Source organism: Lissotriton helveticus, chromosome 5_1 (genome assembly GCF_964261635.1).
Source record: "Lissotriton helveticus chromosome 5_1, aLisHel1.1, whole genome shotgun sequence".
NCBI classification, from domain to species: domain Eukaryota; kingdom Metazoa; phylum Chordata; class Amphibia; order Caudata; family Salamandridae; genus Lissotriton; species Lissotriton helveticus.
Window position 1 is genome coordinate 493080100 of NC_136065.1, and position 13467 is coordinate 493093566.

The following is a 13467-nucleotide window of genomic DNA, read 5'->3' on the forward strand; positions in this document are numbered from 1 at the left end:
GGTGCTGCCAACAATCCCGAAGGAGACCTGGGCCATACTTTCCCAGGATGTTGCCAATGAGAGGGATGCAGCAAGTTCATGATATAATGTGTACTAGAAACAATCTACTCACTGGGCAGAGTGGTTATATCGACAGTGGCTTTAGGACACCATGCATGGTTAAGGACAACTGGCTTTTTGATGAATTCCCAGCATCGCTTATGCACATGCCCGTTGATGGGTCCCTCCTCTTCAGACACAGGAGGATTCAGTGTTGGAGCGCTTTAAGGGCAACAGGGCTACTCCCAGGGCCTTTCCATGACGCCCAATCTACCTTTCACTCCCCTTTGGCCCAGTGCCTCTTGGATGTTCACCAAGGGTATGGCAATGGTTGCAGTTCATCTGCTGAGATCAGGGATGCCAGTCTTCCCGTATCTTGATGACTGGCTGTTGAAGGCGAGCTAGCCCCAGGCTGTCTTCCACCTACAGAGTATGGCAGACATACTGCACTTGCTGGTGTTCACTATCAATGTGCCAAAGTCATCCCTGACTCCCTCTCAGACACTCCCTTTCATTTGAGCCATTCTGAACACGGTGCAGTTTCAGGCTTATCCTCCCGAATGGCAAATCCTGGATATTCAGGCTATGATATCTATGTTTCAGCCTCTATCCTTGATTTTGGTGAGACTGACTCTGAGGCTGCTGGGCCTCATGCGCCCCTGTATCCTGCTGGTGACAGATGCCCACTGGCATATGCAGGCTCTGCAGTTGGACCTGAAGTTCCAGTGGGTGCAGCATCAGTGGAGTCTCCCCCGACATGGTTCAGATCTCGGGAAAAACTGCAAAAGACCTGCAGTGGTGGCTTACAAATTGTGATTGGATACGCTGCAGACCTCCTCTCTTTTCCCTACCAGATCTGATAGTAGTGACAAATGTGTCACTCCTGGAATTGGGTTGCCATTTGGGGGAGGTAACGATCAGAGCACTCTGGTCGCCGGTGACATCCGGACTCCATATCAAGCTTTTGGAGCTTTGAGTGATTCAATTGGCATTATAGGCCTTTCTACTCTCCATTAAGTGAAGGCTAGTGCAATTGTTCACTGACAACACCACCGTCATGTGGTACTGCAACAACCAGGGTGTGGTGGGGCCGTGGGGCCTTTGTCAGTAGGCTCCCTGTGTCTCTGGATATGGCTGGAACATCAGCACCTTTCCTTGAAGGTTCAACATCTAGCAGGCTCTCTGAAAGCCAGAGCAGATGAACTCAGCAAAAGATGCCTAGCAGATCACAAAGAGCCTCTCGATCCAGAGATGGTGTAAGGTCTCTTTCATCAGTGGGGACAGCCTTGATTAGATTTGTTTGCCACCGCCGCGAAAACGGAAAGTTAGCAGTTCTGCACGCTGGAGTTTCCAAGGTGGCTCTCTGCTCAGAGACCCTTTTCATCTCGGGTGCAGATTAGGCCTTCGCGCCAGGACACTCTCAAGTAACAGAGCGCGCTATATAATGGTTTATACATTATACATACATATATGTCTTTCCACCCGTACCACTTCTGCCCAGAGTCCTCAGAAAATCAGGAATGACTGGGCCCAAGTCATCCATGTGGCTCCAGACTGGGCATGGAGAGTTTGGTATCCTGAGCTGCTGAGCATCCCCATCGATCCTCCGATTGGGCTGCCCCTTTGGGAGGATCGTCTGTCACAGCAGCAAGGGAGGGCCCTTAACCAAAGTCTGTCAACTCTTCTTCTTGCATCGACATTGTGTGGTGACAGTTGACAGCTTTCGACCTTCCTCCCGAAGTCTGGAATGTTATTTTGGTAGCCGGGCATCCCTCCACCAAAACATTGTACACCTGACTTTGGGGAAAGTTTGTGGCATGGTGTACAGAAAGACAGATGATCCCCTTTCTGCCCCCCTTTCTCAGGTTCTCCTTTTCATTCTTTCACTTTCTCAGCAGGACTCTGCTCTCTGCACTCTCAAGAGCTATCTCTCTGCTATTTCTGCTTTTTTGCAGTGCCGGGCCAGCTATCCATCTTCAAATCCCCTATGTTAATAGATTCTTGGAATGTTTACAACATTTGTTTCCACCATCCCCTTTCATTATGCCCAGTGGCTTCTCAATCTTGTTCTCACTTTTCTTATGTGCGCTCCTTTTGAGCGTTTGCACGATTATCCACTCAGGTTTCTTAACATCAAAACTACATTTCTCATGGCTATACCATCTGCCTTGAGGATCAGTGAGCTTCAGGGAAGCCTCACTATTTCAAAGTCTACCCAAACAAACTGGAGCCTCATATGAGAGCTTCTTTTCTTCTGAAAATGGTCACTCCCTACCACATCCCTCTAAGGAGGAGGAGTGACTTCACCGTCTGGACCAAAAAGTAGCATTGTCATTCTACCTTGACCGAATACAAGATTTCCGGGTGGATGAAGAACTCTTTGTGGGGTAGGTCAGAGAAAAGAAAGGATGGGCCATGCAGAAGTGGACCATCTCTCGATGGATCACGCTGTGTATCTAGATCTGCTACTCACTGGGTGAGAAACAACTCCCTGAGGGTTTGCGTGCTCACTCCACCAGAGCAAAAGCTGTGTCCACTGCGTTAGCATGCGGAGTTCCGTTCCTGGACATCTGCTAGGCAGTGACATGGGCCTCCTTGCACACTTTTACAAAGCTCTTCTGCCTGGACAGTCAGGTCCGTTGAGTTGGGCGCTTTGCCTGTTCAGTCTTGCAGGACTTTCTTGTATGACATTTTTGTCTACAGACCCACTTCTGGAGATGGTACTTCTTGGGTATCTATTCTAAGGGAAGGAATCTGTGGGTAGAAGTCTATTTAAGATGAATAAGTTACTTACCTTGGTTAACGCCTTATCTGGTAGAGACTATATAGCTGCTGGTTCCTTACCGACCCACCCATCCTCCCCACTCTGCGAATGGATTTCTATGGACAGGGCTGTTACTCTATCAGGCCCCTAGTTTTTCCACACTAGTGGTCACTGTTCTTCATGGCTCCCCGCCCCTGGTGTGGAAATTTGTAAAAAGAAACTTCTGTCTGTGCACTGGTTTGGCGCTTATATAAGCACCGCGCATGCCACTACCTGCACGGACACGCTGATGATGCCACACGGACCTGAACAATACCACCTACCGGCGTGCAGGGGTGTTGCTCATGAAAAAAATTACAGAACCAGTCTGACACTTGGGGATAATTCTAAGGTAAGGAATCTGTGGTTAGATAGAGTCTCTACCAGATAAGGCGCTACAAAAGGCAACTAACTTGACCTTCAAGGTGCATTCTGGTCTCATAGTTTAGGAAGCTCAAACCTAAAATTAGGCATAATTTTACAATTTAGTTAGAGGAAGAGTCCTCCCTTTACAGAAAAAACATATTTAATAAATATTTTAAGGAAAAAATAGGAACTGATTTCCACCCAAAAATAAAAAAGTGGATGAAAATATTCCTTTATTTTAATAAATGATATCTTTTACAGTTCGTCCCCAAAGGTGCTGGCACTTGTTATTGAGAATAAAGGAGTTAAAAAACAGCAAATATATTTTGATTAGTACGTAAAAAACGAAAATTATTTTCTTTGAGTTGTCGATGCATGTATAAGATTCTGCGGCACCGTAATTCTGTGTTTGTGTGCATTCGAAAATTGGGAGGTTGGCTAAAGGGTTCTTAGGATGTATAAGGCATTATAATAGGTGCGCGACCAAATTAGGACAGCAAATGCACAGTAACCAATTAAAACGCAGTTCAGTGCTGCTGGTCCAACACTTAAAAGTTATTTTTCTACCCTTCCAGCGCTGCATTGACTGGAACCGTGACATTCTGAAACAAGAACTGGGGCTGACGGAAGAAGACATTATTGACATCCCCGCGCTTTTCATGCTGGAGAAAAACGAAAAAAATGGGAAAGCTGCAAATGGCAATGCTTTGAATGGCAAAGCTGTGTCTTTCTTCCCAAACATGGTATGTGAATTGCATGATTTATGTTTTAATGTCTGTTTTAAAGTAATCCAGCACATCATTAAGAGTTAACGTGGTTTCTGGCCATAAGAAATGCAATTTCTGGATCCCGCAGCATATATAAAAATTACTATAAATGGTAGACATGTTTATTACATTGAAATGCATAACCATCCTTGTGGCTGTTTTTACCAAAGTTTAAATGTTTTTTTCCTGTTTTAAATAAGGTCCAAGAAAAACATGAATGCATAAAAGAACCTACCGCATAACTGTCAGCCTGCTGGCCTAGCGACTCTAAACAACGTGTGTTACACCTCTTAGGACAATCGCTCCATTAAGGACCCAGCAAGTTCCCGATCCCATCATGCTTGGACTGACAATTGTTTCAGAGCACCAGTGTGTTTTTTTACACCTCGTGAGAGAATCATCTTGGAACACTTCTAGGGTTGAAAAACTCTGCTTCTTGACTGAAACAGTTTTTCTCAGTTCTTATTGTCTTCAATTGACGACTTCCTTAGACCTAAGTGTTTCCTGTCAGAAAGGCTGTAGATTTTGACATTGTTTTCAACACATTTTTCCACAGAGTTTGTCAAATGGCCCAACTATAGCAGAAAGAAAGCACCAAATAATCCTCAAGCATTTTGTGTGGTTGGCCTTCCAAACGACTACACTTTGCAGGAATGTCTTTATTGCCAGAAAATGTTGAAAAGGACTCTCAAAGATTGTGACCTAAAGAGGCAGAAGATCTAGGAGGCTCTAGGAGGCTAAGGAGGGCAAAAGTACAACCAATGAAGATTCCCCACCTGCTGGTTCAGAGCCCTTAGTCACTAGGGCCCTCATGACGATGTCGGGTGGTCAGGTCACCGTCGGTGGCGGTCTGACTGCTGACATCCCTTTGTTCTGACCGTCGCAATACGATGCTGCCGGTCGGACCCACAGCTGTCGGACTACAGCCCGGTGGACGCTTCTGAATGTGGCGGTCGGACTGCCCACATGCTTGTTGGTGTTCTCCTGACTGCCGCAATTGTGGCTGGCGGTCTGACCGACCAACCACCATCGTGATGAGGGCCTAAGTACCACCACAGTGGGAGATACAAGGAGAGGGGAGGCATAAGCAGCACCACCGCTTCAGGCATGGGCCTTAAACCTAGTTCACGTTAAGGACACCATCGTGGATAGCAATGAAGATGCCACCAGGGATGACATCAAACATGAATGCACTTCCAACATGATTGCCATAGAAAATAGACACATATTTTACAACATTGAAAAGAACTCATCTTTCAACTTCAAGGGCACTATCAACATTAAGAAGATGACGCATTAGCGATCAAGGTTTTCGCTGTAGAGGTACCCAGCCTTGAAAGACTCAACATCTACCATCGCAGTGCAAGAGCGCAGCATCAAAATGCAATCAATCTTTCTCTGGCAGATTATCCAGTCCGGCCAAGTACTCCAATCATTGCCATAGTTAAGGATGATCCAGTTCAAACACCACTTTCACATCTACCTATCCCCAAGGCTGTTATGGTTCCCCGTAAAACTGTGACTCCTCCACCTAAATCACTACTGTCTTCCCATCCAGTGCGCCCACACGCCTAAAGCTTTATCACCTCCAACAGGTCAAACACAGCCTGCAACGATTTATGATATACGGGAAAATCAACCACCTCAGAAGAAGAAAAGCTAAACACCAGTGTGAAGAAGTACAAGGAAGGCAGGATGCTTCTTGAGATTAACTTATTTATTCAAGCTTGAGGTACAGCAACGTCCTACCCACAGGGCACCCCACAGCAACTGACTCTAAGTACTTAGCAACCGGGACCAAACACACTCTACATTCTAGAGCTAGATGAATAGGATGTTCCACATGGAATCAATGACTAGGACACAGCAGCAGCACATGGGGCAACTACCAATCAATCAATCATTTGTAAAGCGCACCACATACCCGCAAGGGTCTCAAGGCGCTGGGGGGGGGGGGGGCGCTACTGATGGAACAGCCAGGTCTTGAGTATCCTCCTGAAGGTTTGCAGGTCTTGGGTCTGTCGTAGGCTCAGTGGGAGGGTGTTCCATGTCTTGGCGGCGAGGTGGGAGAAGGATCTCCCACCTGTGGTTGTTCTTCGGATGCGCGGGACGGTGGCGAGTGAGAGGTTGCCGGAGCGTAGCTGGCAGTTGGGGATGTAGAAGGAGAGCCGTCTGTTGAGGTAGGCTGGGACAGTCTGGTGGAGTGCCTTGCGTGGGGGAGGAGCTTGAAGGATATCCTCTTGTTGACGGGGAGCCAGTGCAGGTTTCTCAGGTGGGGGGTGATGTGGCCGTGGAGTGGTACATCAAGGATCAGTCGTGCAAAGGCGTTTTGGATGCGTTGTAGTCGTTTGATGAGCTTGGTCGGGGCTCCCACCTCGAGGGCGTTTCCGTAGTCGAGTCTGCTGCTGACGAGGGCCTGGGTGACTGTCTTTCTTGTATCTGTCGGGATCCATCTGTAGATCTTGCGGAGCATGCGGAATGTGTTGAAGCAGGAGGAGGAGACGGCGTTGACTTACTTAGTCATTAAGAGTGTTGAGTCGAGGATGATTCCCAGGTTGCGTGAGTGGTCGGTGGGTGTCGGGGCTGCCCCCAGTGCCGTCGGCCACCAGGAGTCATCCCAGGCTTAAGGGTAGGAGCCGAGGATGAGGACCACCGTCTTGTCCGAGTTCAGCTTCAGATGGCTGGTCTTCATCCAGTCGGCGACAGCCTTCATTCCTTCGTGGAGGTTGGCTTTGGCAGTGAGGGGGTCCTTGGTGAGGAAGAGGATCAGCTGAGTGTTGTCGGCATAGAAGATTATGTTGAGGTCGTGCTGTCGGGCTACTTGTGCGAGCGGGGCCATGTAAATGTTGAACAGCGTCGGGCTGAGGGAGGATCCCTGGGGTACGCCGCAGATGATCTCGGAGGCTTTGGAACAGAATTGGGGGAGGTTGACGCTCCGGGTTCTGCTGGAGAGGAAGGAGGTGGTTCAATCCAGAGCCTTGTCTCGGATCCCTGCGGCGTGGAGGCTTGCGCGTAGTGTGCGGTGACAGACGTTATCCAGCAGGGTCCTGATATCGTCGGCGATGAGGACAGTCTCGGTGCTGTGGTTGCTGCGGAACCCTGACTGGGAAGGGTCCAGGATTCTGTTTTCTTCGAGGTATCGGGTTAGCTGTCTGTTGACGGTTTTCTCGATGACCATGGCCTGGAAGGGGAGCAGAGAGATGGGCCGGAAGTTCTTGAGGTCTCTTGGGCCTGCCTTAGGTTTTTTGAGTAGGGCGTTGATCTCGGCGTGTTTCCAGATCTCTGGGAAGGTCGCGGTCTCGAGGGAGGGATTGATGACGTTGCGCAGGTGAGGTGGGATGGAGCTGCTTGCTCTGTTGAAGACATGGTGAGGGAATGGGTCTGATGGAGTGCCGGAGTGGATTGTGCGCATGGTCTTGATGGTGTCATCGATGCTCACGCTGGCTCAGGCTATCAGGGGGTCGTGGTCGATGGTGTGCGGAGGGTCTGTTGTGTGGCGAGGGAGTCGTACAGGGCTTGGGACGGCGGGATGTCGCTGGGGTTGGAGAGTTCCTTCACGATGTTAAAGAGCTCCTTGCTATTGTGTGCATTGTTGTCGAGGCGGTCTTTGAAGGAGGTCCTCTTGGCCGCCCTGATGAGGTGGTGGTGGTTGTGGATGGCGTCCTTGTGTGCTGCGTGGCTGTCCGGAATTTGTTCACTGTGCCATTTCTTCTCTAGTTTCCGGCAGGCTTGCTTGGAGGCTAGGAGTTCTGGGGTGAACCAGCTGGCCCTCTTGCTGGTGTATGGGGGGTTTCTTCAGCAGGGTGAGGGTGTTGGCGCAGTCCTCGATCCAGCATCTGAGGCTATGGGCAGCGTCGTCGGTGTTGGAGGGTTTGGTGGGTGGGCTGAGAGCGAGGTTTGCGTGTAGTTGGTCTTCGGTGATTTTGCTCCAGCAGCGGCAGGGGATCTGTTCAGTGCAGTGGTGTGTGGTGGGTTTCTGGAAAGCGAAGTGGATGCATCGGTGGTCAGTCCAATAGAGTTCGGCGGTGTGGCTGGCGGAGACGTGCAGGCTTGAGGAGAAGGCGGGGTCGAGCGTGTGGCCGGCGGAGTGGGTGGGCGTTGTGACGAGTTGCTTCAGTCCGAGGTTGGTGAGGTTATCGATCAGGGTTATGGAGTTGTTGTCGTTGCTGTTCTCAAGGTGAAAGTTCAGGTCTCCGAGGAGGATGTAGTCGGTGGAGTTCAGGGCGTGCGTGCTTCCCCCAAACCTAATGCATAGAAAACAAAACAGAGAAGTAATGAACATAAGTAAGCTACCAAAGAACATACCATTGTGAGTTGGGAGAACAAGGATGCATAATTAATTCAAAACATAGTTGCGTAAGTTCTCTGGAGCTTTACGAGTACGAGTGCTCCTGCGCAGAGGAGAAACACCTTTGGAGGGAACAAGTTGGTCATGTTGACCCAAGGAAACAAATGAACATAAGGGAGCAATCCTACCCAAATTCCAAATACGCCCATCGTCTAGTTTCACAGCAATGTGAAACAGCTTGGTCACCTTAAAGGGAGGGGAGAACTTTGCACCAGCGGACTTCTGGGGAAAACGTACTCTCACATGGTCACCCACATGAACCATTGTGCGAGAGACCTCATGTCTGGTATCAAAGTTGACCTTTCTCTTGGCTGACTTGAGATCCTGTAGTGCCCGCCATTGAGCATCCTCATGAACCTCAAAATCAGTACCTTTCCCTCACATCCAAGTTTGAAACATGTAATTGTCATGAGTACAACCCCTAAACAACTCAAAGGGAACCTTCTCAGTGGTGAAGTGGGGAGTCAAGCGGTAAAATTTAACTCTCTCAAACATCACAGACATCTAGTCTCTGCCTTGTTCTTTGGCCAGTTGAATTGACTCCTTCAGTACAAGGTTGAACCTTTCTACCATTCCATTGCATTCGGGGTGATAGAGAGAACAACGTTTGTGTTCAATCCCTATCCTGGCCAGAAACTCTTCCATCTCTCTTGACACGAGCTGAACCCAGTTGTCAGTTAGAAGGGATTCTGGAAGACCTTCTCTGCAGAAAATGTCCTCCAGAAATTTTGTAACATCTCTGGTCTCTATATTCTGTGTTACCTTAACCTCAGGCCATCTTGAGTACATGTCAATCAGAACAAGAACATAGGATTGACCTGCCTTGTTGGAGATAGGCCCCAAGAGGTCCAAGGCCACACCGTGTAGGAGCTTCTCGTATTATCATGGGGTTAACCCTATTTTTGCAACCTTTATCGCAGGCATTACACTCTGTGCAGACGTTCACCATGTGCTCCACAAGAATATCGATACCTGGCCACCAGAAGTGCAGACGAACCCTCTTCTTTGGTTTGGAAATGACCTGGTGTCCTTGGTGAGCCAAGTGGACAATTTTCACTCTAAGAAAAGTATGTTTCTACTCATCGAAAGTTCATTCCACAAATTGCAAAACTTTCAGACACCTTCACCCAAGGCCTTGATGCCTGTCCAACCTTCGGACACCAATCTGCAGACTTCAAGCATTTTTAACATCACTCTTCATGGCGTCTCTCCACTCTGCCTCAGAAACGACACCTCCAACAATCTCACAAACTTTGAAGTCATCAATTTCCCAAGAATCTTCAGGGTCAAGTGGGGCTTCCCCAGACTGCTTGGCACTAAGCGAGAGAGACAATCTGCAACCTTGTTATCTACCCCAGGGATGTACTTTACGACAAAGTCAAAATCTTACAGGGCGATCACCCACTTGCATATTCTAGAGGAGACGGTGTCTAGAGCCTTTTTACAGAAGATGTCCTTTAGGAGTTTATGGTCAGAATGGACAACAAAGAGCTACCCAGAGAAATGTTTTACATTTCTTGATGGCCTAGAAGATACACAGTGCTTCCTTTTCGATCACAGAATATTGGAGTTTTGGACCTACAAGAGCTCTTGAGAGAAACATGATGGTCTTTTCCTTGCCGTCTCTTGCTTGCTTAAGGACAGCGCCAAACCCTTGGAACTTGTGTCAGTGATCAAAATAGAGCTTGAAGAAGTGTTGAAGCTCTGAAGGGAGAGAGCTGAACTAAGAGCCTTCTTAACACCCTCAAATTCCAACTGGCACTGGAGAGACGAAGAGAACTTCACACCCTTTTTTAAGAGCGATCTCAATGTGAAGGTATGGCAAGCGAACCTTGGACAAAATTTATTATAGTTCTCCGCCATTCCTAAGAGGGTGACTAATTCATCTCTGGATTGCGGGATGGGAAGTTCTTCAATGACCTTCATCAGGCGATCCCTAGGTCTAACTCCACCCGAGTGAAGCAGTGACCCAGGTAGTCAATTTTAGGGAGGTTCAACCTGCAATTGTTCTTACGCAAAGTCAAACCTCTTGCACTGAATCGCTCAAGAACAGCACTCAGCCTCACATCATGTTCTAGTTGGGATGAGCCATGGATTAAGACGTCTTCTTAGTATATCTTGACTCCCTCCACACTGTTTAACACATCTTCCATGGCTCTCTGGAAGACGAAGGCAGCGGAGACCAAGCCAAAGGGAAGGCGGGTGAACGTATAAGTTCCAAAAGGGGTAATAAAGGCAGTCAAGTCCATGGACTCATCCTCAATTTTATTCTGATGATAGGCCGCCCTGAGATCTAGAGTGGAGAAGATGCGCGCGTCCCTCAATTGGGCCAACATTTCCGTCATGTTTGGAAGAGGGTACCTGTCAGCCACCACTGCACGGTTGAGAGCACTGAGGTCCACACAAGCGTACTTCACCGGAGGCCTTGCGTGCAAGAACCACTCGCTCGCCACCGTCTCAATATTGATACACTCTTTTTTCAATTGCCTGAGTTCAGCGCGCATAGACTCTCTCATGGCCAAAGGTACACTACACACCTACATGCCACATGAGCGGCATCAGGCTTTAGTATGATCTTGTGAGTGTAATTTGAGAGACAACCCAACTTCTCATTGAAGACGTCCTTAAACTTGGTGCGTGAAGCAAAACTTGGGTCAACCACACAAGAAACAGAATTATTCTCTCACGAAACAACATTCAAAGGGACAGAGTGTGGAGAGATGTCTCTGAGGACAATGCAGGGATCACCACCAGGAACTAATGACACACCTAGATCAGCCTGGTGAAACCAGCTAATTATGGTGTCACCTCTGCATGAGACATATATTTTCCCCGCAGTTAATCTCCCTTTGTATTCAATATTGCCTATGAAGTGGCCAAACAATTTTAATGGTTGGCCACCATAAGCCAGGGGCTTAATGTTGGGTTTGTATACTTTTACCCTCCCATGTAGTTTCAAGTCAAAGAAGTCTTTGGGAATAAGAGAGATCTTTGCCCCCAAGTCAAAGAGCATTCTGATGCAATCATTCACCAGGACCTCACCCAGAGGCCCTTTACTCTTATTTTGACCATTCAGTGTTATAACCTTCCCACAGTGTAACTCATCATAATCAGAGTCGCTTCCACTCTCAAGAGAAACCTCCTTAACTCGTCTGCCCAACTTATTCTTTTTAGTTAAGTGCCCAACTTTTCCACAATCACGACACTTAGAGGAGAGCAGGGCATGACTTGCCGTTGGCAAGATGACCGATCATTTCACCTCTGTAACAATTCTTCTTGGTGTTTCCCTTGAGTTTGGAGTTAGCAGAGGAATGGGTAGGATCACGTTGTTTCCAAACGGGCTTTGTGGAGCTTTTAGTAACCGCGTGAACCTTTTCCTCTAAGACACCATTTTCTTTTTTGATGACATCAACACAAGCGAGGGAGTGCTCTATCCTCTTGGCTATTGCCACAACCTCATCGAGATTTGGATCATCCTTTTTGCCAAAATTCATCCTTAATTTTCTCAACACTGCATCTGAGCATAAACTGATCACGGATACTTTCTTCCGAGGACCCATCAAATTTACACGTGGCACCCAGCTTACGCAGAACGGTAATATCAGCTTCAACAGATTCTTCGGATTTTTGCCCTCTCTTTCCAAAATGATACCGCTCAAGGATGGTACTTACTTTTGGAAGGTAGTGCTTGTCGAGTTTCTTAAGGCAAATCTCGAATTCGTTGAGGCAATCTGATTCACTATCATTTAAATCAGGAAGGTGTTCGAACACTTCCTGTCCTTCAGAACCTAGATAGTGTAACAGGGTAGAGAGACAAAATATCGAAATTAAAATATCGATATACAATAATATCGATGTTTTAATTTCGATGGTATAGAATATCGATGTGCAATAATATCGATAGACAGAATATCGATATTAAGGTATGTATGTTACTAATATTGAAATTTTGTTTAGTGTTATGTATTTTAATATGTTGTTTATATGTTTGTAAAACATGTTTTTTAATGTATGTTTAGAAATTAGTAATTTTGTTTACATTTTGCGTTTTAGTATCAGAGCGGGTTGTGGGTTTATAGGGGAATAGGGTGGAAAGTAATTTAATTATAATTAATTATTTAATATTGTTTTAAATATTTTTGATTAATAAATAATTATTAATTAATAATGAATTGGTAATTAATTATTATTGATTGGTTAATTAAATTAATTAGAGTTAATGTAGTAATATTTATTATTTTGTGTTATTGTTAATTAATAATTAATTGGCAATTAATTATTATTAATTAGTTAATTATATTAATTAGAGTTAATGTAGTAATGTTTATTATTTTTTGTTATTGTAATTAATAATTGATTGGTAATTAATTATTATTAATTAGTTAATTAAAATAATTAGAGTTAATGTGGTAATATTTTTGATTTTTTGTTATTGTTAATTATTAATTAATTGGTAATTAATTATTATTAAGTGATTAAATGACAATTACATTTTGTATGTGATTTATTTATGTGAAGTGGTTTGTGTGTTTGTAGGGGAATAGGGTGTGACATAATTAAATTAAATTAATTAAAGAGATTGTATTTATTTATTGGTATTTATTGTTAATTAATTGATTGGTAATTAGTTTTTTTAATTATTTCATAATATTAATTATAAATAATGTATTAATAAATATTGTTTATTCTTGTAAATATCTTGTTAATTAATTATTAATTGGTAATTAATTATTCTTGGGTAATTAATATGTGTTAATTAGTTCATATATAATTACATAATATAATAATATTAATTGTTATTAATTGATTAATTGATATTTATAATAATTGTGTTTTTTTGTATGTGTAGTGTGTTGTGTGTTAAAGGGGGAGTAGTGTGGGAAGTAATTTTTACCCCCATGCTAGCCAACGCTTTCCCTACTGATGCACCCTCTGGAGTGGGAATAGTCATTTTTACCCCTACGCTATCCAACCCTTTCCCTACTGTTGCACCCTCTGGAGTGGGAATATTAATTTTTACCCCTACGCTATACAACGCTTTCCCTACTGTTGCACTCTCTGGAGTGGGAATATTAATTTTTACCCCTACGCTATCCAACGCTTTCTCTACTGTTGCACTCTCTGGAGTGGGAATAGTACTTTTT

General features: G+C 45.5%; 1 protein-coding gene across 1 annotated transcript in view; it reads left to right on the forward strand.

Moving 5' to 3' along the window:
- The window catches only part of LOC144754689 (protein-arginine deiminase type-2-like), a 641882-nt gene that overhangs the window by 578716 nt on the left and 49699 nt on the right, over positions 1-13467 (forward strand). The window contains exon 15 of the mRNA XM_078642812.1: positions 3784-3951. Coding sequence (XP_078498938.1) covers positions 3784-3951 — 168 coding nt within the window. The remainder of the gene's footprint in view (positions 1-3783; positions 3952-13467) is intronic.